The 25,410-nt window shown below is 41.7% G+C and overlaps 3 protein-coding genes across 4 annotated transcripts in view; 1 reads left to right on the top strand and 2 right to left on the bottom strand.

Annotated features, from left to right (window-relative positions):
* The first annotated feature begins 3,588 nt into the window (after window positions 1-3,588).
* Window positions 3,589-7,002, top strand: her13 (hairy-related 13). 2 transcript variants are annotated; one of them, XM_057351597.1, is made up of 4 exons: window positions 3,589-3,988; window positions 4,089-4,175; window positions 4,310-4,385; window positions 4,471-7,002. In XM_057351597.1, exons 1-4 carry the CDS (start codon window positions 3,908-3,910, stop codon window positions 4,884-4,886), a joined length of 660 nt encoding a protein of 219 aa, XP_057207580.1. In that variant the 5' UTR covers window positions 3,589-3,907; the 3' UTR covers window positions 4,887-7,002. The 2 variants fall into 2 exon arrangements, with proteins under 2 accessions (XP_057207580.1, XP_057207579.1); XM_057351596.1 differs by having other exon boundaries at window positions 3,592-3,988; window positions 4,304-4,385.
* A 149-nt stretch (window positions 7,003-7,151) lies between these two features.
* On the bottom strand, window positions 7,152-21,593 carry LOC130565055 (period circadian protein homolog 2-like). Its single transcript, XM_057351588.1, has 17 exons — window positions 21,542-21,593; window positions 21,311-21,453; window positions 21,147-21,225; window positions 19,448-19,554; window positions 18,933-19,086; window positions 18,699-18,807; window positions 18,340-18,513; window positions 16,486-16,576; window positions 16,250-16,379; window positions 16,050-16,174; window positions 14,293-14,487; window positions 13,845-14,075; window positions 12,740-13,662; window positions 12,514-12,658; window positions 10,261-10,438; window positions 9,937-10,090; window positions 7,152-8,436 (listed from the first exon to the last, which is right to left on the bottom strand). The coding sequence occupies exons 1-17, from the start codon at window positions 21,571-21,573 to the stop codon at window positions 8,296-8,298; spliced, it is 3,111 nt and encodes a 1,036-aa protein (XP_057207571.1). The 5' UTR covers window positions 21,574-21,593; the 3' UTR covers window positions 7,152-8,295.
* A 1,895-nt stretch (window positions 21,594-23,488) lies between these two features.
* Window positions 23,489-25,410, bottom strand: part of LOC130565189 (period circadian protein homolog 1-like) — a gene marked incomplete at its 5' end in the record, with an annotated part of 6,883 nt that continues 4,961 nt past the window's right edge. The window contains one exon of the mRNA XM_057351776.1: window positions 23,489-23,657. Coding sequence (XP_057207759.1) covers window positions 23,489-23,657 — 169 coding nt within the window. The remainder of the gene's footprint in view (window positions 23,658-25,410) is intronic.

Below are 25,410 nucleotides of genomic sequence, written 5' to 3'. Positions count from 1 at the left end.
ATTTTACTCATACTGAATATAGGATCAAAGAAGCACTAGTCCTCAACCCTTAAGAGACATGTCAGTGAAAAGGAAGAAACGTGAGGAGAGCAATCGCATTTATTTTCTTAAATCATAATAAAACTGAACACCTCAAAATTGCAACAAATCATGGTAGACACCATAACCTACGTCTATTACAAACACCCAAGTCTCATTTAAGCTCAAGTGCTCATAAACCAAACTCCTTCAAAAATGTCTCTTCAATATAACAGATAAATAAAATAATTTTAAGTAGAATTAAAAAGTCAAAGCCTTTTTGCACTGGACATGTTGGTTTTGGCCCCATCGCCAGCTGCAGTCATGTCCTCATTTCACAACCGCCAGCGATTGACAACTACCTGATACTGCACTCATATTCACATAAAGAAGCCATGTTGACCAGTTTTAGTAAGTTAGGGCAAAATCCACAAGATATAGTACCTTCAATCCCCTGTAAATGGAAATATTATTTCTTCTTAAACTGCTGCAGAAAAGATAGGTGCCATGCAAAATGTAATGTGTAATTGCATTAGTCATTACAAATGTAGTGGAGTAAAGAGTACATGTTCAAAAATGTAATCAATTCAATTCAATTTTATTTATATAGCGCTTTTCACAATGTGCTTTGTTCCAAAGCAGCTTTACAGGAGAACATAAGAAAAACTGAAAAACACAAAAAAGGTCAAACTGTCATGGTTCTCTCCGGGTGTCTCGTCTCGTAGCCCCGCCCTCTCGTTCCCTCGTTAGCTTCCCCTTAGTGTTTGATCCCTGTCACCTGCCCGTCACCCTCCCTGTGTAATCATCCCTCGTTAGTGTTCCCCTATTTAAAGCCTCTGTTCTTTCTGTCCGGTCGGTTCATTGTTGCTCGTACGTCGTTCTATGTTTAGTATTCATTGTACTGTGGTCATCCCTCATTGTGAGATTTTATTTTGCTTAAGTTCCTGTTTTGCCCCCGAGTGGGAAGTTTTTGTTTTCCTTTTTGTAAGGAGTCTTTGGTTTATAGTGTTTGTTCCCCCATTGTGGGTTTTTGTTTTATTATTTAATAAATATTTTATGTTAACCCTTTAACTGCTGCTTGCGATTGGGTTCTTCCTCCACACACTTGACAAAAACACAACACAGTGCATGGTGTTTATAGAACAAGCAAGATTATTCTAGTAAATAATATCTAATAAATGCAGTCGCACGGTGGTTTATTTAGCATATTATCTATTAAGTGAATGCTTGGCTGAAAAGATGTGTCTTTAATCTAGATTTAAATTGGGAGAGTGTGTCTGACCCTCGAATAATATCGGGAAGGCTATTCCAGAGTATGAGAAAGCTCTACCCCCTTTGGTGGATTTAGTTATTCTAGGTGTAATCAAAAGTCTGGAGTTTTGAGATCTTAGAGAGCTTGATGGCTTGTAGTGTGGTAGAAGCTGTGTTATGTAGGTAGGGGCTAAACCGTTTAAGGCTTTATAAGTAATTAAAAGAACTTTAAAGTCAATACGATACTTAATGGGTAACCAGTGAAGGGTTGATAACATTGGGGTTATGTGATCATATTTTCTGGACCTGGTTAGAACTCTGGCAGCTGCATTCTGAACTAACTGTAGTTTGTTTATTGATGATGCAGGACAACCACTAAGTAGTGCATTACAGTAGTCAAGTCTTGAGGTCACAAATGCATGAATAAGCTTCTCTGCGTCAACAACACATACAATATTTCGTAATTTGGCAACATTTCTAAGGTGGAAGAAGAGAAGTAGAGAGTAAAAGTTGCTAATATCTTTAATACTCAGTACAACTACAAAGTAGCCCAAAAGATACTTAAGTACAGTAACTAATTACATTTACTCCAATACTTTACACCACTATGCTGGTGATAGACAGCTGGAACATTACTTAGCCAGTCTGTTCATTCTTTCAGTCGTTGTGATGAAAACGGTGTGTCGGGTCTCATTCATAGCGCTGACGTAGTTTTCCGAAGGTCTCTGCTGGTTTCATATTAGACCCTTCAGCCACTGGTGGTTTATTGTTTTTAGTGTTTTGGTTTGGCTTAGTTTGTGAAGACTGTGCTGTCCATCATGTTGTTCATCTAGCAACGATCAGCCCTCAACCAAAAAATAGGCATCCATTTAATCTTATATAGATACTGCAAATATGTGGTAACAAATACACCCAAGAGGTTTTTATGGATATACTGGATCCATTTAAGACTTATAAGACCAACACAGTGAGCAGGGTAAAGTTTATTGTGCAAAAAACAACTATCTACACTCTTAAAAATAAAGGTGGTTATAAAAGGTTCTTCACAGCGATGCCATAGAAGAACCATTTTTGGTTCCACAAAGAACAATTCAGTCAAAGGTTCTTTAAAGAAGCATCTCTTTCTTATCTTTTTATAATCTGAAGAACTTTTTTTCGCCACAAAGAACCTTTTGAGAAACAGAAAGGCTCTTCAGATGTTAAAGGTTTTTTATGGAACCAATAGGTTCCTCTATGGCATCGAATAACCTTTCGAAGCACCTTTTTAATGAGTGTATAATGTTCTTTAATCAACCAACCCACTTTCCTCTTATTTCTTTCTTTCTCTCTTTCTTTTCTCTCTCTCTCACACTCACTCACCTTTATTCTTCAATCTCATTCATCATGTGCAAGCGAATCCCGAATAAAGCACTTGACCAAGCATTAAGACACGCGGTTTTTAGTCCACCGTTAAGATTTTTTTCTTTTTCTGGATTCTGACAAACTGTAAATGAGCACAGAATTACAATCCAAAACATGATGGAATTAATAGTAAGAAAATAAATAATAGTAACAGGAATTTTGGGAGTACTTTAACTGTCAAAGCAACAAGAAACTAACAATGCGAATGAGCAATGGTCCTAAATAGGCCCTGTGTTCTTTATTCTTAAAAAAATAAAACTAACAAGTAAAAAATAAAACGTTTAAATGATCTTATTTCTGTTGATTTGGAGAGAATGAGCAGAGTCTGTAGAGAGAGGCCCATCAGGCGCCAGTGAACACCTGTCGCCCCCCACCCCCCATCTATTCTATTCAACTCGGTCCAGCGCGTGCAGCTGCCAACTGACGGCATTACGTTACACCCGAGCGACCCCTCGACCTCACTGAGCACACAACTCAACAGACGCAATGATAAACCCGCTTACACTGTAAGTTGAACATTAATATTAATGTAGCTAATAATAATAATAATAATAACAACAACTATAATAATAATTCTAGAGCACAATTCAGGATAGTTTTGAAATCTTTCTCATTTTGGTTATAACATTTCCCATGTTTCTATTTTTGTTTGTAAACATAATACAGGTTGTGCAGGTGTGTTAACGTTTAAGGTAAACAAACAAGAGGACCTGGTCATGGATGTGCATAGTACAGTAACAAGCATACTTACAGTAGTCTACATAACACCCCTTACGAAAATCATAACCATGTCTTTTGTGGTACAATGTTGTAGTAACCATGTTTTTGGTGTATTGATTACTTACGGCAAAACCGTGGTTTTACTAAAGTAATCATCGTTTTACTATGGTTCTTAAAAAAACATGGTTTCCATAACAGTAACCATGGTTCGTTTTCGTAAGGCATCATATTGTGCGGATAACAGTGATGCACTCGTGTTTAAAGCACATCTACATAAAAATACAATAAACCTGCAGCTTGAGTAATAAGCGCTTCGTGAGACGGTGACAAAAGCGCGCGCGTTGATTGGCCGGTGCGAGCGCAGACGACCGCACGCGAATGTTTCATTGACATGCAAATGAGCTAGTATAAAACCTCGACTCGAACCCTTCATAGATGAACAGCCAGTCCCGTCCGGTCCCCACACACAATAAAAGAAAAGCAAACACAGCGTCACCCTCCGCCGCTTTCCACCGTGATGGCTCCAGTGCTCCCACTAGGGAAAAACGGCTTCGGAGTTGACGAGGATGATTTTTATGCCATTAAAGGTGACAGAAAGGTAGGACCCTTTCCATTTACTGACGGTATAATGTAGGCGTACGTGCGTCTGTATTGCATTGCGTAAATGCGTCAGTGTGAACGCTTCTCTGTTCTCGCAGACGCGCAAACCTTTAGTGGAGAAGAAGAGACGAGCGCGCATCAATGAAAGCCTGCAGGAGCTAAGGACACTACTGGCAGAGAGCGATGTGAGTTTATCGACGACTTTTCCAAGTGTAAACACATTTGATCTGTTTGCGCGTTGCTTGGGATTCGAACACACAACCTCTGCGCTGTTCTCAACTACAAGATACCTCTCCTCTTACTTTTCATTCAGCTGCAGACGAAAATGGAGAACGCAGAGGTGCTGGAATTAACAGTGAAGCATGTCGAGAACATCTTACAGAACCGTACCCAGGGTAAGATGACGTCACGTTTCATTGCATTGATATGGAATTGGTTGTTGTGGTGATATTTCAACAGCTGCGCGTCTGGCTTTTGCAGAGGCTGAAACGATGAATCACGAGGCCAGTGAGAGATTTGCTGCAGGTTACATCCAGTGCATGCATGAGGTGCACACCTTTGTGTCCACGTGCCCGGGCATCGATGCCACCGTGGCCGCAGAGCTGCTCAACCACCTGCTGGAGTGCATGCCGTTAAATGAGGATCACATTCAGGAGATGATTGTGGATCTCTTGTCGGAGCCCCACACCTCCGGCGGACCATGGGCAGCCGAGGCACCGAGTCCAGGAGACTGCAGCGTGTCTTCCGTTCTGTCCCAGTCCCCATCTAACCCATCCAGTGAGGATCCCTGCTCCGATCTGGAGGAGACGGAAATGGAAGGGAGCCCGGCGTCAGCCGAGGACAGCCTGAACTCCTCCAACATCACACATGCCAAGTTCATGTGGAGGCCTTGGTAGATAGGACCGTGGATCTTACATTTTTTTTAAATGACTGACTTATTCCATCTATGGAAATCTATTCGCATGAGAAATTAGGATCTGATATGCTGGGATGTGGCACCATTCAATGGATCAGTATGGAATACATGCATATGGTGACTTTGATCACTTGGATAGCTACATAGTCATACCTGACTTTTCAATGTTCTTTTTTTAAAGGAATGGTATGTCTTAAAGCTGTTTTTGAAAGCGACTTCTAGATTGAATCGTCTTTAGAAGTGTAATGCGGTGTACTATAGAGACAAGTGAAAATGGTTTGGTAGAAGACGTTTGTTTCTTTGTAGACCTAGACTTGTGCACTAGAAATTCACAGATATTGTTGCATAGATTAAGCCTAAATCTGGCCTTTATTAGTATTAATACAAATGTTTTGAATTTGATGTTCTTATAAACAATAAAACATTATTTAATTGTATTATGAATAAGTGTGAGTTCACAGTTTGCAGATCATTCAAATGCACTATATGGCAGTTGCAGATTGTTATTTACTGATAAGAAGATGAGTCTTTATCAATTAAAACCTCTAGTGGCTCGTTTGTTTACCAAGAAATGAAAATTCACCCTCATTCCAAACCTGTATGAGTTTCTTTCTTCTGCACGACACAAAACAAGGTCATTTGAAGAATGGTGGTAACCAAACAACCCCTTTTTGACTTCCAATGTATGAACACAAAACCACCGATACACTTCTCAAAATATCTTCTTTGTGTTCCACTGAAGAAAGAGTCAGATACAGGTTTTGAATGACATGAGGGTGAATAAATGATGACAGAAGTTAGATTTTTGGGGAAACAAAAATGTGGTTATGGGTATCATGGCTCAGCAGTGATACAAAAGACTTTAACTTGAAAATGTTTGTGACAAATATTAAGCTTTTGAAATTTATCGAAGGTTGATAACACTGGAAAACTCCAGCGGCATTAGTTGTTATAATAATTTACAAGATGTAATGTTGTATCACATCGTGACTCAATGTTACAGCTGAATTATAAAAGCATGCTATTTTTGGCATTCATTACTTAAAAACACTTTCACTGACCAATGGGATGCATTGGAGGTCTTTGAGAATACAATGAGTGGGGTGAAGAGACAGTTAACCGTCTGCCTGCTGAGAGAACAGATGGTAATGTAGGAATCCCTCAGGACCACAATGCTGAATGTGAGGACCAGCTGGTTTATTTATGAGCAAAACTGATCAATATCACTTTCCCCTTCAAAGTCCCCATAAATACAATTTATTCAGTTATGCGCGCACTCAGATTATCATAAATCAACGGTACTGTGAGGTCTACAGCTAAACAACGCACAGCTATACTTCAACCGTAAGATATACAGCCGTGGAAAAAATGAAGAGACCATTCCAAATTGTCATTTCTAGATGTATTGTGGTCATTCCAGTCCAGCGTCCATTACATTTCAACAAAATCAAACCTCGGGAGTGACATAAAGTCATCCAACAGCAATGTGAAAGATGCAGCATGACAAGACACGTGAACACTTTACAATAAGGTGCTATTTGTTAACAATGAGTTAATGCATTAGCTAACATGAACTAACAATGAACCATACTTATACAGCATTTATTAATATTAATTTATGTTAATTTCAGCATTTACTAATACATTATTAAAATCAAACGTTGTCACTGTTGACTTTAGTTAATGCACCATGAACTAACATGAATGACTGTATTGACATGAACTAACATTACGGATTAATAAATGCTGAAAAACTAAACTGATCATTGTTAGCTAATGCATTTACAAATGTTAACAAATAGCACCTTATTGTAAATTTTTACCAAAAACTGTGATCAAAATCCAGGTTATCAGATAAAAAACTTTTCCTACATACATACGGTTGTATTGCTTTTAAAGTGAATCTGAACTTGTTTTCTTTGCAGTGTTTGAGGTGTGAAAAAATACAGAGCATCTTTTCTGTTATTTTCATCTGTTTCTCCAGTTTTCATTTTCTGCAAATAGAAACAATATTTTTATTTGACATTTGGAGGAAATATTGTTAGTGGTTATAGGTAACATATACCTATAAATGGTAAATTCAGGAAAAAAACCAATTCAATTGGTCTCTTGGTTTTTTTTGTTATAAAGACCTTAGAGTGTCATTTCATTTATTAAACCATTATGTATGGACATTTTTGTTTAATGATAAAATGTAACACTTTTACTTTGAAGAACAAATTATGGCTTTTATTAAACAGACACGTTTGGAACTGGATAAATCTCTTTTTATTATAAGGTAGGAATAATGTGTAACAAGTTTGTTTCCTACATTTAAATATATATATATAAAAAGAAAATGTAAACAAATCTGAATAAGAGTGACATGACCATGAAGAATATCAAGATAAGCTTAAAGAAATAAAAGAAAATGAAGATATCTCAATGTGAATAAACTGATCTGAATGATCGAACCTTATGATCCCCTTATATGGCTTCTCTTCAATGTCATACTGTCATTCATCCCAAACATGCTCAGGTCCTCAAGCTTTTCAAAGTCTGCTTGGCGTGAAATTGTTGCCACCTTGTGGACCTGCTGTTAAAAAGTGCAAACACATTTTATCCATTTGCGCGTTGCAGCCTTGGGACTTTCGGTAACACTGTTAAAAAATTTGTGACAAAAATGACATGAGGCAGACTGCCAAAAGATCTGTACTTTGGTTTGAGGATTCTGAAACAGAGGGCCGGTTCCAAAATGTTCAGAGCACACATACCAATGACATCACTGAAAGATGATTAAAACAGCTGAATAACCTAGAGACAAAAGATGAATCTTAAAAACATTCATTCCCATGATTCCACGTCCCAGAAAACCTCCAAACAAATATACCCTGTGCATGTCCTGGCAAGAAGACAAGAATGGACCGGTCATTGTTGGCAGTGCATCATTCGCCTCAAATGGTCCCCAAACTCACAGTACAGTGGTTTCTTTACCTGGTTTTGGATTTGCATTACGTTTTTTCTACTACGCCAAATTCTCCACACCGTACTGAAAGTAACGTTACATTAACACAAACAAACTTCTGATGTAAACACAGAGATCATTCCAAAGAGACAAATGCATGTGGAGCTACATATTAAAGATTTAGAGTGTGGTCAGACGGTCAGCAGTTTCGACCAATCAGAGCCTGTAAATCTGAACATCTTTGGGCAATCAGCCAGCTACCTGTTGCATTTTTACACATACACACATAAACACTTTTATCATCATTAGCAAGTAACAAAGGATATTTGTGCACACCTAAGCCCAAATAAAAAAAGACCATGTACTCTGTATGTGTGTGCGTACACATTCGTCAGCCCTCTGCTGGCTAATACAGGACAACGTTAATAGATTGTCATCACATAGTTTATCCACTGGGCTGTTCTGTCTCCTCCTGTGATGGAGACCCTGCTCTCTTGTGTCCCATTTCTCCCAAAATGCTCAACTCCATGTCAGACAGGTCCTCTTCTAGCGGTGCAGAGGCATCATCCTCACAGTACATGCAGTCCTACACAAACATAGAGACAACAGCATTCGTTCATCTCCACTTACTGTTTAAATCTTCTATTAACAAACATAAGCAGGGCTCAACAATAAGGACTGTGCGATGGCCCGGGGCCAGCATGGGAGACCGTCGGGCCAGTTGACAGAACTGTCACTTTCCTGATCAGGGCAGTGCTGTCCAATCACAACAAATGATCATTTGCTTGTTATTAAGCCTTGCCTGTTTAAATATTCTAAAGACGATGCAAAGGCGAACTTGATTCTGTTCTGAACGGGGTGGTTGAGATATGCGCGCGGCTGGAAAGCCGCATCTCAGACAACGCGCACAATACTGAATTGAGTTCTCTTTCAAGTCTTCTTACTCTTAAACAGACATATCCACACAAAATGATGTCAAAATGCCCATAGTAGCAAGTATCCTTGTAAAAGTAATCCGTTATGTCTTAAAGGCAGATTAGATCATTTGGAAAATGCTAACGTTTGCGTGCAAGCAGTGCAATCATACGATCTCTCCCTCTGGCGAATCACCATCCAAAGCCACGCCTCCTCCAAAACACATGACCAGAAGCTGTTGGATCGGTTCCAGTGAAGTCATGTCACATTCGCCAGTGAGAAAACATTACAGTACAAAGTGAATTACATTACAACAATAACGAACATCTCCAGGTACCTGCACTCTGTCGCACATGAGCGCGCTGATGACGTATGATGACTGAATGAACAGGGTGTGCAGTGGGATGCAAAATACGCTGACTGAAAATGTACACATGACGTATCATTGCCCTCGGATCGAGGGCAGTAATTGGTCCAACGTTTTTTGACCCTACGCCTTTCACAGACGATATATAATTATAAAAATTCCAATGTTTCGCTTTACTTATTGATTGCTATCAGGAGACTTCCAACCAGCATGACAAAAAATGTTTCTGGAGAGGACTGCCTAGTCTGCCTTTAAATGAAGTTTGGAAATAAACTCATGTGTATCAATATATTAGATCCGTGCATCTCTTAAAGGGGCAGCAGCATAATAAACATCTCTGTTTTTAATGTTCATCAAACAACAAAGGACAAAGACAAAAAACACTCACTGCTCCGGACCGATTAAATGACAACGTTGGTAAGGTTAACCTATATTTAATTTATACAGTGAAGTCCATAAAATTGTTATTTCACATGATTTAATTTCTGTACCTGATAACAACTAGACCAACCTGAAACACCTGAGGAGCTTTATATACATTTCTTTGTGCTAATGCACATACTTTGATTACTTGTTCTTAGCTTATCACTTACTAATTAGTTGTCTTTAACAATACTTTACATTTCTGTGATTTATAGTTTTTATGGTATCATAACCTAATTTATTAAGATCACATTGGTAAAAAACAACAAGCAAATAACTAGACGATATTATTTATTTATTACTTTTTTGTTGTGGGGCCAGTGAAAAATTTGGCAGGGCCAGTAAAAATTACAATCACTTGTAGTCATATACAGTACACACCTTGATGTTGATGGCATTGGGTAATCCTCCTCTCCTCATCCAGGGGTGTTGATCGATCAGTTCTCTACGCTGTTCTGAAGAGAAACGCGGCTGATTCTTTTGCATACGCCTTAGATGCTCTCGATCTTCTCCCAGAACCTTTTCCATGTCCCTGCTCCAAAACAAATGACAGATATGACACATACAGTTAAAGCAGTAGTTTACCTATAAACAGATTTGTTGCCATTACTAACACTTATTTTGTTTCAAACCTGTAGAACTTTATTGTAATCCAAATGTCAAATGTCTGGGATCGTATAGCTGCAGACAGGTGCAGGCGCTCACCTTGACGGCACCTGATATGTCATCATGACACAGTCATCAGCCTCATTCATAAGCCTCCATACAGGCTCTTGAAGAACATATTTAGCCAAATTCTCCTCGTGGTCCTTCTGTGTCTCGTCGCTCTTCTGATTGTTCTCTGAGGAGTCCGCGCTGCCAAAATACTTGCTTGCGTTGCTTCCTACACAGGAGCGTGATAAAGTAAGAACGAGAAAATGTTATTTAGCTTCTAGAGCTCATGCTGAATGTTAAAGGAACTGTTCATCCAAAAAGGAACATTCTCTTATAATTTACTCACCCTTGTCTTATCCTAGATGTATAATAATGATTTTCTTCAGTGAAACACAAACTAATACATATATATTAAAATACTGTCATTTATGCCCTAATACGTACACTATACATCAGTAAACAAAACTGCTACAATGTGTTACCAAATCTCTTTTGAAGCAAAACGATAGATGTGTAAAAAAGTGCTTCATATTTTGAAGTTATTTAGCAAAACTGAATCCTTGACATACAAATGAATATGCCAGCAAATCGTTCTCACATGTCTAATGATTTGTTTTCATTTCATTATGAGAAACATAGAAAGCAATGAGATTTAACATGATCAAAGTGCTGCCATATTTGATTCCACTTCCATTTTACTTTCAGGGCGGTTTCACATTAGCACTTAGTGCGCACGCAGGTTCGATTAACGTCAGAGTTCGGTTTGTTTGGGTGATGTGAACGCTGTCTTCCGAACCCGGGTGCGCACCCGTGAACTGTACCCGAGTCCACTTAAAAAGGGAGGTCTTGAGTGCGGTTCATGTGAACTCCAGTACGCTTCGCTGCTGATATGAACGCAATCGTACCAAATCGCGGAAGTGAACCGCTATTAATGACGTATTCTTTGTTGTGTAAATGTATGATTGTGTGTGTTTCACTCACTTTTCTGACGAGCGTTACTGGTGCGCTCCAAGCAGAGAGCTGTATCCTATAGGCTATCTAATTTCTGTTCGCTTTCAGCGTTCTAAAGAGCATTTGCAGTACATTCACAGATTAAAGTTCCGCTATGTGCTGAAGCTTTGGAAACAAAACTAACGGTTCAAAAACATAAAAGTGACGCCTGACGAGCAAGTTATGCATTTTGCCGCCTTCTCCTGCGCAATGACGCAAACGACGCAGGCTGGTGACGCAAACGACCCGCAGTTCGGACCCAAAAAATAATAATATGAACGCAGTCCAGTGGGGGCAGTGGGAGGAGGGAGCAATCGAACTAGGGTTTGGACCAGGTAATCTAACTAAATGTGAAACCGACCTTAGTTTCAGTTTCGCTAAATCCTTCAAATTAGGAATTTTTCACAAACGCATCGTTTCTTTATTTACCCAAGTTATTTGTATTTTATGATGGATGTTTGTGGATTTTGGAGCCCTAACATGTCCCATATAGGACATTAAGTGATGGATATTCATAAATATTCATCATATTCATATATTCATAAACCTTGTTTGTGTTCATCTGAAGAAAAAGTCATATTCATATGGCATAGCATGAATAAACTATGAAAGTATTTTCATTTTTGGATGAACTAGTCCTTTAAAGGTCTGAATTACCAGTAATTACACAGTTTAACAAATTTTTGTTTTTCTTTTTTATAGTTCTTAAATATTTCTTTTCATGTAACAATTATTTTCATTTTCATGTAGAATCAATGTTCTAGTGTATATTTAGCTCAAGTACATTTTGAGCTTATATCATTAATTACGATAGATTGGTATATTGCAAATAAACAATAACTGTAAAAATTTTCACATATTTTAAAAATGATTTTCCAATTGTCACTGTCAGAAAATTCTAGAAACTTCTGTAGGGAAGGTGGAATGAAGCGATGATGAGTGACTACGTCTGGAACTTGGTTCGTGGGGACAGCATTAGTCATAAAAGACAAAGACGATCAAATGTCCACTTCTGACGTTTTGGACGACTCATTTCTAGTAACTGTTATGTTCAACTGTTGTTTTAAGCTCAGTGTTATGCCAGTACCTTGTCATTTCTGCGTACGATTAATAATACCGAAATGTATAAATGTGTGGTTTTTTTTGTGAGTACCGTTGATGGTAAAACATTTTTTAAGTGATTTTCGTATTCAGCATGTTACACTTCATAAAGAAACAGTAAAAATTAAAGCGAAGCAATTTTGTTAAAAATTTGTTTCATTGTGTTATCAAAACATAGTTGAATTACATTCAAGCAGAATTAAGCATAAGCACCTGTGCCACTGTTGGACATGTTGCAGTCATTGGATGTGAATCCCGTAGATGCTGATGTGGCCGAGCCAGTGCCGGAATGAGAGTCTTCCTGCAACAACAGTTCCAGCACGCTGCTGGATGACGAGTGGTCACCTGAGCAACACGCCTGAAAGAAAAGCCAAAGAAAAATCAGAGGCCAGAACTGAGTCCGACACATGACGCGTTTGACCGGTGTGTAGTTCTTTACCTGCTGTAAGTCATCCGGTGCAGCAGTGGTGCTACTGACCGATGTGTTATTTTTTTCCGCTGCCGATCTGCAGTTCCCCTGAGCGGAGGATGAGGGCGCTGTGCTGTGACAGTCCTGCTTTTCTTCCATCTGAAGCAGGTCCAGCTGCAACGGAGAACTACAGCGGGACTCGAACAGCGGGGGAGACTGAGGGGACGGGCACTCTGCAGACTCTGCAACGGGCGGTTTGGGGCCCGATGTCATTCCGTACAGGAAAGGTGTTTGTGGTGTAAACGGGTGCTGTGGAGCGAAGCCAGTGTTGGGCTGATGTTCGCTACACTCTTGAGGATTTTGGATGTGCTGCGGGGTGGAATAGGCTGGCTGGGGTTGCAATATTTGTTGGGTGGAGTAGACTGGTTGCGGTTGCAACGACTGCTGTGTATTGTAGGCCTGCTGGGGCTGAAAGGGATTCTGGGTATTATAGGCCTGCTGAGGTCGAAAGACAGCACTGTCAGCATAGAATGGAGAGCGAGGTGCTGTACCTATCTGTGGCAGCACAAAACTGGGCACAACGAATGCCACAACTGGCGTGACCAATGGAGGAAGGTAGGCAGGTGCAGTGGGCGTGGCCTGAGCGCCCTGGGACTCGGTTATTCCCGTTGGAGCTTGAGGCAGGGCGGCGGATGGGACTATGGGATACAAGGGATACCCTGGAACCACGGTGGGAAAGGGGACTGAGAGTCCAGACTGTGAGGTCTCTGAGGGGGACCAGGATGTTTGGTTCAAACCCTGCAGGGGTGGGAGAGGTCTGTGCTGAGATGCAGCGTTATCCAACGAGTCAGGATGTTTCGTGCGTGCCTTCTTTGACTTTTTGGTGCGCCAGCTCTTCTTGGTGATGGGCTCTGTACCAGGCGCACCAGGTACCGCTTTGGACCCACGAGCTCCTAAAATCCCCAAAGTGAGAAAGTGACCAAAAAAAAAAAAAGAGTACAATCAAGATTCAAATATACTGGGAAAGACCAGCATGCAATGATGCAAAACAACACAAATGACCGTCTGTGTGGTGTTAACAGGGAAAGTTTAGGTGCACTGGATAGATTTGTTTAAGCATGTGTCATACCTTCACCTTGTGCTCTGTTTCTCTGCATGCTCGGTGGACAATCTCTCCAGACAGACTGAGTGTGACGGAGCTCCCTGCAGCGGCTGAGGAACGCCTGCTCTTCTTTCTGCGTATGTGCTGTCAGCATTTGCTTTGTGAGGCCCAGTTTCCTATAGGCCTCCTGCTCCACTGTGGGCGGGGAAACCACGCTGACAGGTGCGGGGAGGGCAGGGCTTTCTGCCGCATCTTCAATGATCTCTGCAAATAACATTTGGTATCACAAATAGGACAATCAAAATATACTGTATATATAATATCCCTTGTACTTCTGAATGGCTGTGGGCATTAATATTATGAAAAGAACACAATCGTTTAATCTTTTTGTACCGTGTCTGCAAGCTAAAATGATGTCTTAAAAAACATGCATTACTTGGGTAGAACTTGTGATTGTGTGTGTTTTAACACGAGTCAGCACCTGATCCTGGTCGGGTTTTCTTGTCCCCCACATGCACAATTGTGCTGCTGTAGGAACATTGAGACACGACACTGTCCGCTTTGGTGGGCAGGTCCAACGGTGATAAAGGCCCTCCCACAACTGGGGCGGGACCTGATTTAGGCTTGTCATTTGTCTTCATAGACATAGAGGATGGCATCTCCATAATTTGTGGACCTAAAATCAACAACAAAATTTGTCTGTGTACAAAGATATGGAAAACAAATTTCTTAAGATTTTTGTTTACAAATACAAAATTTCAGATGCAAAACTCGAAGTGCGTCTGACATGTTTTCTCGTAAACAAGCATTTTTTATCAGGCTCTTATGTTTAGGTTCAATAATTTCACTTTAATGGCATCGAAATGGTTATTAGTCAGTACTTAAAATGCCTTATTTTCACAAATGTCACTTTAGTCATTTCATTGGTATTTCACAAATTTGACTGTCTTTAGCTGCGAAACCCTCTAAGGGGCTGTGTCCACCGAGGTGCTTTTACGCGGCTGAAAACGCCTGCTGCTAGCGCACCGTTCTGACCCAAGTTGAGCTTTTTTCAACTCTGGCACCCGGTCGAACGCCAGCACTGAGTGTGGGAGAAACGCACAGCACGGTGCTGAAAAAAATCGCCAGCTGCTCGCTGTGACAAGGGAGGCGGGACGAGAGACGTGAGGGAATGACGCGATTGATAATGAGTGTCAGCTGTGCGTTGCACCGGTCTCGCATCTCTCATGGAGGAGCTCCGGAAGCATAAGAGGAGGAGCGACAGGAAGGTACTACGAGAGAGGACCAGGCCTGGACATTGTATGTGTTTTAGTTATGTTTGTGAAGCCGGCAGTCGACCGTGAGGTGGCTGCCAGCCCTTTACTTTGGTTTATGCTTTGTTTATTTTATTAAAGTTTTGGTTATCGTTCTCCGGTTCTCGCCTCCTTCCTTCCTTACTTTGAACGTGTTACACTTGCGTTTTCAAAAAACGCGGCGTTTCCATTGGAAGCAATTGAAAAAACACGCTGTGCACTGGCAGAAACGCCTCGGTGGACACAGCCCCTAAGTGCATGCAAGCAAAAACCTCCATTTCTAAAAATCCACATCTTTGGACAAGACACAGTAAACAAAAGTAAATAAAAGTTACAAAATCACAAAAGATGCAACTAAAAACATTGCAAATATTGAAAGTCAGAATGTAAAAACGATGAAACTGAAGCACACATTAGAGGGCGCTGTGATCCATGTGACTGCCAGGTCCAAGGCTGTCTTGCCTGAATTGAAATTTTTTGGCGGCCGCCAAAACTAATTTTTGCTCCGCCAAAGATTTATTTGATAATTAAATGTGATTTATGAGCAATGTAGATGACTGCAGGAAAGAACGAACGGAGAGCCCGTGCTCTATAATAACAACTGAACTGACAAATCAAATGTTTTTTTTTGCATTTATTGTCAGTATTGGACTCGCAGTTCAAGAGTAGGGTACGTTTAACTGTGTGTGGATGACAGTGTTGGTCAGCCACCACCGAAGGCCAATTTTGACCCAGGAAAAACCCTGAACAAAGCGGTATTTCTGAATGGCGTGAGGCCGTGATTAAGCGGATTTGAAGTTAAGGTATTTGATGAACATATAATAGGTGCCGAGAGCATGTGGTCAATATCATTATCTCATTTTTGACGGAGGTGGCGTTTAGCGGCTTTTGCATCTGAGCTCCTCAAATATAAAAGAAAAACACTGAGCAAAAAGTGCACATTTACCCTCGGTTTGCTGCAGACTGGCCTCGGAGGCATTCCTGTCCTCGTCTGAGTTTGAGGAGGTGCTGTTTGAGGAGAACTGGTACTTCCGCTTCACTGTATTTGGGACGTTACAGCTCTCCAAATATCTGTGTGATACACAATTCAGTAATGCAAGCATATTCAGAGCCTGATATGATTACAATTATACAAATGCAACAAACCTGATGACGCTGTCCAGGCAGCTTATCTGCTGGTATGAGTACACCGAGCGGTCCTGTAGTTCCTCCATTGCAGCGGGTCCATCTCTGAGTGCTGAGTCTTTCTGCTTTACAACAGAACACTTGAACCCTCCTAAATACACACAGAAAATACTCAAACAGAGGCATGTCAATGCAGTTCATGATGCGTTCTTGTAGGGTTTTGTGTTTTGAACATGAACGGGTTGATTTGAACTCACTGTCTGAGGTCTTTTTCTGTTCTGCTTTAGAGTCCTGCTGGTCCTGTGCTTTCATCAGATGAACCCCTTTACAAATCTCCTGAAATGACCTCTGAAAAACACAATCGCTCCTTTCAGATGACGAGGTTACGGTCATTTTCAAGTTCACGGTTAGTGTTCAGATGAGACAAAAGTCACATCATCTGGGATGGCATGAGATAAGTAAGAGATTTTCATTTTTAGATCAATCTTTCCTTTGATCAAAGAAATAATCAACAGATGAAGCCTTTTTCAAAATGCTCATTTGTTGCAGTACATAGTAAGGTGTACAAACTTTTTTTAAAGGAATACTTCACCCAAAAATGAAAATTATGTCATCATTTACTCACCTTTGAGTTGTTCCAAATTGGTATAAATTTATTTGTTCTGGTGAACAGAGAAAGATATTTGGAAGAATGCTTATAACCAAACAGATCTCGCCCCCATTGACTCACATAGTAGGAAAAATTACTTTATAATTTTCTTTTGAAGAATGTAGGACAGCAAACAGTTCTGGGGCACTTTTGACTACTGTGACGAGGGAGGCGTGACGAGAGCCGTGGGAGGAGGAAGTGTATTTATTTTGTGTATTTATTTTGGATTAAATATGTTTGATTGTTTGCCGGTTCCCACCTCCTTCCTTCCCCGTTTTATTGAGCTTTATTACAGTGGTGCCGAAACCCGGGAGGAAGGAGGGACATGCTGTCAAAGAGTCCTCGCCGCTGAGGGGGATCGGTGGTGCTGGAGCGTGTGCCGGGTGGAGCGTGTGCAGTGGGTGTCCTGGGTCAAGGTGGCGTGGCTGCCGTCCGCGAGGGAGCGGAGAGGTCAGCCCCGCTTGCCTTGGGCCGGAGCCTGCTACCGTCCGCCGGATCGGAGCAGGAAGCGGGGGACTTCCTGCCGGCTGCCCTCATCCGGAAGAGCCATCGCCGGCCGCCAGGGGGTGGAGGAGGAGCGAGGGAGCGTACAGTACCACCGCATGGCACCGCGAGAAAGAGCCTCTCGGCTGGTTGAGGACCGAGCGACAGCGTGTCGGGGAACCGGACTAATTTTTTTTTCCTCTCTCCCCTCTCCCGCCCCTGGTGCTTCCGTCTCCGTTCTCTCGTCTCGTCGGTCCATACCCCCAGGCGCTGGGGCCATTGGGACTGGCCCCCCAGGGGGGGGAGTAGGCACAGTCCTTTGGGTACCCCCCGGCCTGTGAGGGGCGATGGGGGTATGTGACGAAGGAGGCGTGATAAGAGTCGTGGGAGGAGGAAGCGAGGCCGGTGATGTGATTGATAATGAGCGTCAGCTGAGCGTCACACCAGCCTCGTATCTCCCACGGAGGAGATCGGAAGCATAAAAGGCCGAGCGACAGGAGTAGATGGCGAGAGAGGACCGGGCATTAGTTAAGTTTTGTTTATATTTGTGTTGCCGGCAGTCATCCGCGAGGGGCTGCCGGCTTGTTCCTTTTTGTATTTCTTGTGTATTTATTTTGGATTAAATATGTTTGATTGTTCGCCGGTTCCCGCCTCCTTCCTTCCCGTTTTATTGAGCTTTATTACAACTACCTTTGTATTTTTTCCTACTATGGGAATCTATGGGGGGGAAAATCTGTCTGGTTATACGCATTCTTCCAAATATCTTTCTCTGTGTTCATCACAACAAAGACATTTATACAGATTTGGAACAACTGGAAGGTGACTAAATGATGACAGAATTTTCATTTTTGGGGGAAGTATCCCTTTAATTTGTTTATATCTTATGTTGGATACATTAGGATGATTCGACATATTCATGTAGTTCATCGGAGTACATCAGTGTCTGTGTGTAAGAATGAGAGGTTTCAGTGAGGATTACCGGTTTGATCTTCATCTCTTCCTCTTTTCCGGCATTTTCAATACTCCTGTTTCCACTGTTAGCACCGTTGCTATTTCCATTACTGTCACTAGAGGACGCAATGCTAAGCAGGTGCTCATGGGAACCATTGCTGCCGTGACTACCATAACCACTGGAGCCCACGCTGTGGACCGGCTGCCGGACACACAAGTTTATTTGTAGCACTTTTTACAACACACATCACTTCTGCTTTACCAAAATCTATGCTATATTGCCATTAGGTGTTTTTTGAGCCGGCACTCGAGATTTAGCTCTCAGCCATGGCTCTAAGACAGATATCGTACATTTTTTGTATTGCGGGAGAGAGAAAAATGATGCACCTGTAGAAGTAGTCTGTGAATCTTTTCAGTGATCTCATGTATATCTGAATCCATGATCTTGTCATCTGTGAATGCAGGTGCTGAAAACACATCCTCGTTCATCGGCCCCCTGCGCACATTCACAGAATAATACACATTGAACACTACAACTGAATATCAATATATATTTCCCTATATCAACACAGATAAACGTCCTTTACGTTCATGCTTGAGCATGTTCAGATGAAGACTTACATGCAGACTTTGTGCCATCCCATAACAAAGGACACTTTGCGGCTCCAGGGGTTCACGAAGCTACACCAGCTGCTATCTAAAGTGATGTATTCACCATTCCTCACACAGAATCGGATGGAGGAGTGATCGAATGGCTGAACAACATACTGCAGAACTGCGGGAAAGAAAAGCAATCTGTGAAAACAATTCTCAATACTTAACTTTACAATATCACTCAACACAATGGTCTTTGGTTCATTTGGATGGTTCATGTAAACCGAACACTTTAAAAATAATGTAATGGATTAAAATGATCAAAATTTCAACATGCAAGTGGTTCCAATCAATCAAAATTTCCTAGAAATATGAATACATGAGACGGACAAATGTTTTTTGGCATCAAGCGCCCCCTTGTGGAAGATTTCTTTGTCTCACAGGAAACACATGGTGAAGTACAGTTACCTGTTTACCAAAACACACAATAAATCCTTTTTAATCAGATTTTTGCTCTGGTATGAATGACTTTGTACTCTTACTTTTCCGGTGCACTGCCAACATGAGAGGTCTGTCACTGGGGTGGAGGTGTAGCAGAAAAGGTGTCCCAATCAGGTCCTGGGGCAGGTATCCTAACAGAGGCACTGCCCTGCAATGCATTTCAAATACACGCTAGTGTTGTCACGATACTGGAATTTCTAACTTCGATTCAATACCTAAAAAAATATCGATATTCGATACCATTTTCGATACCACGGGGAATAAACTGCCATAGCAATAAGGCCCTAATAAGCAATAGCAATATATGCCTTTTTAATTTTTATTTGAAGTTAAATTGAACAAGACTAGACAATGAGGTATATATTTTTACATTATTTATTAATTGTTAATCTAATGTTAATTTTACTAATACATTTACTATTTAAAATTAAAGTTGTATTTGTCAGTATTAATGGACCAGACCCTGTTAAAAAAACCAGCCTATGCTGGTTTGGTATGTTTTGATGCTGGTTTGCTGGTTTGTGCTGGTTTAAACTGTTCATGTGCTGGTTTCAGATGGTCATATGCTGATTTAAGATGGTTCTTAGCTGGTTTAAGATCAAACCAGCATCGATCAAAACATACCTTACCCAGCATATACTGGATTTTTCAACAGGGGAGCTTACATAAATAGTTGTATTTTTTAACTAACATTTAAAAGAGATTAATAAATACTTGAACAAATGTATTGCTCATTCATTGTTCGTTAATGTTAGTTAATAGCCTAAATTTTTATTTGGCTAAATTGGCTTTTATTCACATAGGCCCATACTGTAATCATTGATCAGCGCACATATAGACAGAAACACAAACTTAAACGCAAGAACTGTTGCAGAGACTCCGCACTGGACATCTTTCTAACATTAACAACGTTTAACCGGAGCGAATGAGACGAGTGGATGAAATCATTGAACAGCTCACATACATAGAGCGCTATGGTAAACATGGAAGTGCAAACGTGTATCACACGCGAGAACTGTTGCGGAGACTTTACCCGCACCAGCATTATTTCAAACATCAAATTAACCGGAGCGAACGAGACGAGTGGATGAAATCATTGATGAGCGCACATAAAGACAGAAACGCGTGCATTAAACATGAGAACTGTTGCGGAGACTCTGTACTAACATAAACAACAACCAGGGCGAATGAAACGAGTGGATAAAATTATTGATCAGCGCACATACATGGATCGCTATGGTAAACACGGGAAGCGTAACGAGCGTGCACCACGCCAGATGTGTTACTGAGACTGGCCATCTTTTCTAACATAAACACGATTTAACTGCCACAAACGAGTCAAGTATGTGAGAGGAGGCGGGGCTCTGTTGTTATGCGTTCACGTGCAGTGTGTGTTAACTCACTGTCGGAAAAGAGAAAGAGAGCGGGAACGCGCAGCTGATATCGATAGGTGGGACATGGGTATTGGAACCGTTTCAGATTCTTCAGTATCGATACTTATCGAAATATCGATATTTTTGACAACACTAATACACGCAACATGTACTTGGGTGATGCTATGCGTCACACAAAACTGTTGTTAAAACCAAAGATTTTACAATGTTCTCTATAGTTGCAAAAACCTTAAGATGTGATTTTAAAGAAAACACTCAAGGGAGTCTTCATCATTAACCAAAAGTTTCGGAGATCTGTTTTCGTTCAGATGAGCATTTACAGTCATGCCAATCCACACAAACAAACCTCTCATCGACATCCTGAAAGACACAGTTGGGTGTATGTGTTGTGGTGAAGATCCTCTTATCAGGTGGTATTCTTGGTGCTGCAAAGTAAAAATCACAGAAGGTCTTCATTAAACAAGCAAACGTTGCAGCGTCAGATGTAATCGTAAATGTAAATGTAACTACCTTCATATCCAGAGTGAACTCTCTCCGCTAGTATGAGACAACAGAAATGTTCCTCAGAGAGCTCAGCGTCCTGGACCTTCATCAGATACGGAGTCATCCTGAAGGGATAGTACTGGAGATCTCCTTCCTTCTCTTTACCACCGCTACGCACACATACAAGACTGTAAACAAACAATAACCCTTTCAAACTGAATTTGTTTATTTACTTGTGGATTGATTAAAGCCTCTCACCTGATGCGACAGAAGAAAGATTTCTCCTGCATGAGATCAGTAGATGATGACTCTGAAAAACAGCAAAAAAGAATAGCATGAGCGTGAGTGAGTGAGAAAGAATGACTGACTAAATGAAACAATTAAGAAGTGCAGTTGACCCTTCGCCTGGAGTTTGATTAACAGGCGACCGGACCAATCATAACGATGATGTTATGCGGCCCCTGGTGCTATTCACCATTTTGTCCGACAATCAAACCGTAGGACCCAATTTTAACGATCTAAATGCATGGTCTAAAGCGCACGGCGCAGGTGCTCTCAGGGAGTGTGCGAATCCACTTTTGCTAGTTTGACGACGAGAAAACGGTCGGCGCATCCCGGCGCATAGTCTAAACGGTTTGTCTCGATTCTCTTAATGAATCATGTGTATTTTTTGGGCAAAACGTGCAGTAAACCAATCAGAGTCTCATCTCTCATTCCCTTTAAGAGCCAGTTGCGTTCGCGCCATGGCTCATTCGCTATTTACATGGCGGAATTTGATAGAGCAAAGACCGGACGCTTCTCCAGAGAGGAAACGCATCTGCCGTTTTCAGATTGGGCTCCTTTGCTGCGGTCCGAACTTGGTTTCGTACTCAACTTGATCTTATGTCATGGTTCTGCCCCATCTTGTCTTGCTTTTCTTGACCTAGTGGCAGAACCATGACAGAACCTCTTGTTTTATGTGGAGAGAGGCGTTTTGACCCTGTTGGTCTTCCACTCTCCGGTGTTGCGTTTCTGTTCCCGCCCTTTCGTCTCCTCATTATTGATTGTTAATTAGTTCATGCCCCACACCTGTTCCCTCTTGATTTGTCCCCTTTATAAGGTCCCTGTGTTTTCTGTCCTGTGCTGGATCATTGTACTGTCGTGTGTGTGTTGCTTGTGGTGAGTTCATGTCTTGTCAGTGTAGTCTAGTCTTTTGTAGTTTATATGGTAAATGTCATTTTTTAGTCCTGTCTAGTTTAGTTAGTCCGTGTTCCTGTTTTTATCTTTTGTTATTTTCCCCCACGTGGGTCTTTGTTTTGTATTTATATTTTATTAAATGTCTTGTTAACCCCTTACCCGCTGTCTGTGTCTGGGTCCTCTGTACCTTTGTCCTTGTGTCTCACCCGAGAATCATGACAGAATGATCCAGCCTGAATAGGACCCAGCAGACAGAGGGATCGCAGCGGGAGGAGTCGATACTGCCGGACTCCCCTCCAGGGTAGAAGCCGCCGGACTCCCTTCCAGGGTTGATGCTGCCGGGCTCAAGTCCAGAGTCTGGACCGCCGGACTCCCTTCCAGGGTCGAGACTGCCGGAACCCCGTCCGGGATCGAGACCGCCGGGCTCCCTTCCAGGGTCGTGGTCGTCGGGTTCCCCTCCAGGGTCAAGACTGCCGGTGTCCTGTTCCCGCTACAGATTCCTGCCGGCATCCCAGCTGGTACCCAGTCCTGTCGAAGTCGACACCTTGTCTTGCTTGTTGTTTCTGTCCTTGTTAGCTGCCCAGCTGCCAGAGAGCGCTGCCCAGCCGTCGGAGAACGCTGCCCAGCTGCCAGAGAGCGCTGCCCAGCCTCCGACTCCCACCCCCCCCCCATCTCATCGACATCCAGGCCTGCCCAGCCGGTGATAGCCGGCCTCCCAGCCGATTTTCCAGCCGGCGCCATGTACTGTCCAGCCGGCCATCCAGCCGGCGCCATGTCCTGTCCAGCCGGCCATCCAGCCGGCGCCATGTACTGTCCAGCCGGCCTTCCAGCCTGTGCCATATCCAGTCCAGCCAGCCTTCCTTCCGGCGTCATGTGTTGTCCAGCCGGCCATCCAGCCGGCGCCATGTACTGTCCAGTCGGCCATCCAGCTGGCGCCATGTACTGTCCAGCCGGCCTTCCAGCCGGCGTAGAAAAGCTTAAAGCGTTTACTGTACGTGAACGCAGCGTAGATTTATTTTCTCCGTATGTTCAGCATTCCTGACCTTTGACCTGTTTGACACAGCGTAAGGCGTATCTGAGAGCGTGAAGCGTGCTTGCCCGGCCCTTGTTGCGTTTGTCGGGTGGAAGGTGATATTTCAGCTCCTTCAGCATGTTGAAAAGCTCTTTCTGGGTCTTTTCCTTTGCAGACTGTTCACTACTGCATAAACAACACGGGCATACACAGGTCTTAATGCCATTTTACACATGATTTTTGTATAATTCTAATTTATCTTTTGGGGGCGTTTTCCCAGACAAGGATTATCTTAAACCAGGACTAGGCCTTAGTTAAATAAGGATATTTAAGACGTTTTGAGATACATACAGTACATTACAAGCAAACATTACTGTTCGCATCTTAAAGGGGAATTTCACCCAAAAATCTACTTTGTGTGATTTTTTACTCACCCACATGACGTTAAACATGTTTAGAGAACTTCCGGCATCTTCGGAGCACAAATAGAGATATTTAGGTGACATCTGAGAGATTTCCAGGCCTCCTCATAGACATCATGGTGTCAGTTTTTGCCAAGGTCCAGAAAAGTACTAAAGACATGGTTAAATTGGTCCATCCGCACATAGTGGCTCAATTTAATTTTTTTGAAGTGACGAGAATGCTTTATGTGCGAAAAACAAACCAAAATACCGACTTTAATCGATATATTCTCCTCTGTCTTGTCAGTGTATGATAATACACTATAATAGGGGCAAGCCCCATGCGGCGTTCGGCGCACAAACCTGTCTACTTTTGAAGTGCTCTCGTCCAAGAAGAAGACGAAGAAGAAGTGCTCTCGTGAACACGCGCCATACACTGACAAGACAGAGGAGAATATATCGATTAAAGTCGGTATTTTGGTTTGTTTTTCGCACATAGAGCATTCTCGTCGCTTCAAAAAAATTCAATTGAGCCACTATGCGCGGCTGGACCAATTTAACCATGTCTTTAGTACTTTTCTGGACCTTGGCAAAAACTGACACCATGATGTCTATGAGGAGGCCTGGAAATCTAAATATACCTAAATATCTCTATTTGTGCATCGAAGACGGCAGAAGTTCTCTAAACATGTTTTACGTCGTGGGTGAGTAAAAAAATCACACAAAGTTGATTTTTGGGCTAACTTCCACTTAAGACGAAAACAATCGCACAGAAATATTTTAAAGAGAACCCGGTGTATAGAGAGATGTATGGCTTAATGCGTTGTAATAGCCATACACTACTAGCATTTGTCGTTAGAAACACATCAAATATTTTCAGCTCTTAAAAAAACCCTAAATGTAATACTCATTTTAACCTAAGGAGGCCGCCATGTTCTTTTTCGATGACGTAAACTGGTTGCACGCACAGCTAGGCAGCCAAACTAAACACCGACACACTAATCAGTTCTTCAGTAAATATAAGGTTCTGTAGGATAATATACATATATATATATATATATATATATATATGTGTAACAATGTTCACAGCAAGGAAGAAGGAGGAGGGAACCGGCGAACGTTGAACAACAAAACTTTAATAAAATAAACAAACAACAAAACGAAAGTAAAATGCCGGCAGCTCCCTCACGGTCGACTGCCGGTCACACATAATAAAACATAACGTAAAGTCCAGGCCTGGTTCTCTCTCGTCCTTTACTGTTGTCGCTCCTCCTTTTATATAATGCTAAAAGAAGAAAGAAAGAAAATAAAGACGCTATTTGGTGTATTTTCCTACATTTTAATATTGTTTGTCAGAAACAACACAAACATGCATATTAATAACCAAAATCATTTCGAATTTATCATATACACGATGTTTTAGCCATTATACAATGCATTTTATCCAGATTTTGACTTTTTGATGTTGATTTATCAACATCAGTAGCCTAACGTTATTGTCTCCCTCGGTCATTAGCTGACGGGGGCTAATATTCACG

This window comes from Triplophysa rosa, linkage group LG14, assembly GCF_024868665.1.
Source record: "Triplophysa rosa linkage group LG14, Trosa_1v2, whole genome shotgun sequence".
NCBI lineage: Eukaryota > Metazoa > Chordata > Actinopteri > Cypriniformes > Nemacheilidae > Triplophysa > Triplophysa rosa.
This window is presented reverse-complemented; position numbering and strand designations above follow the sequence as displayed.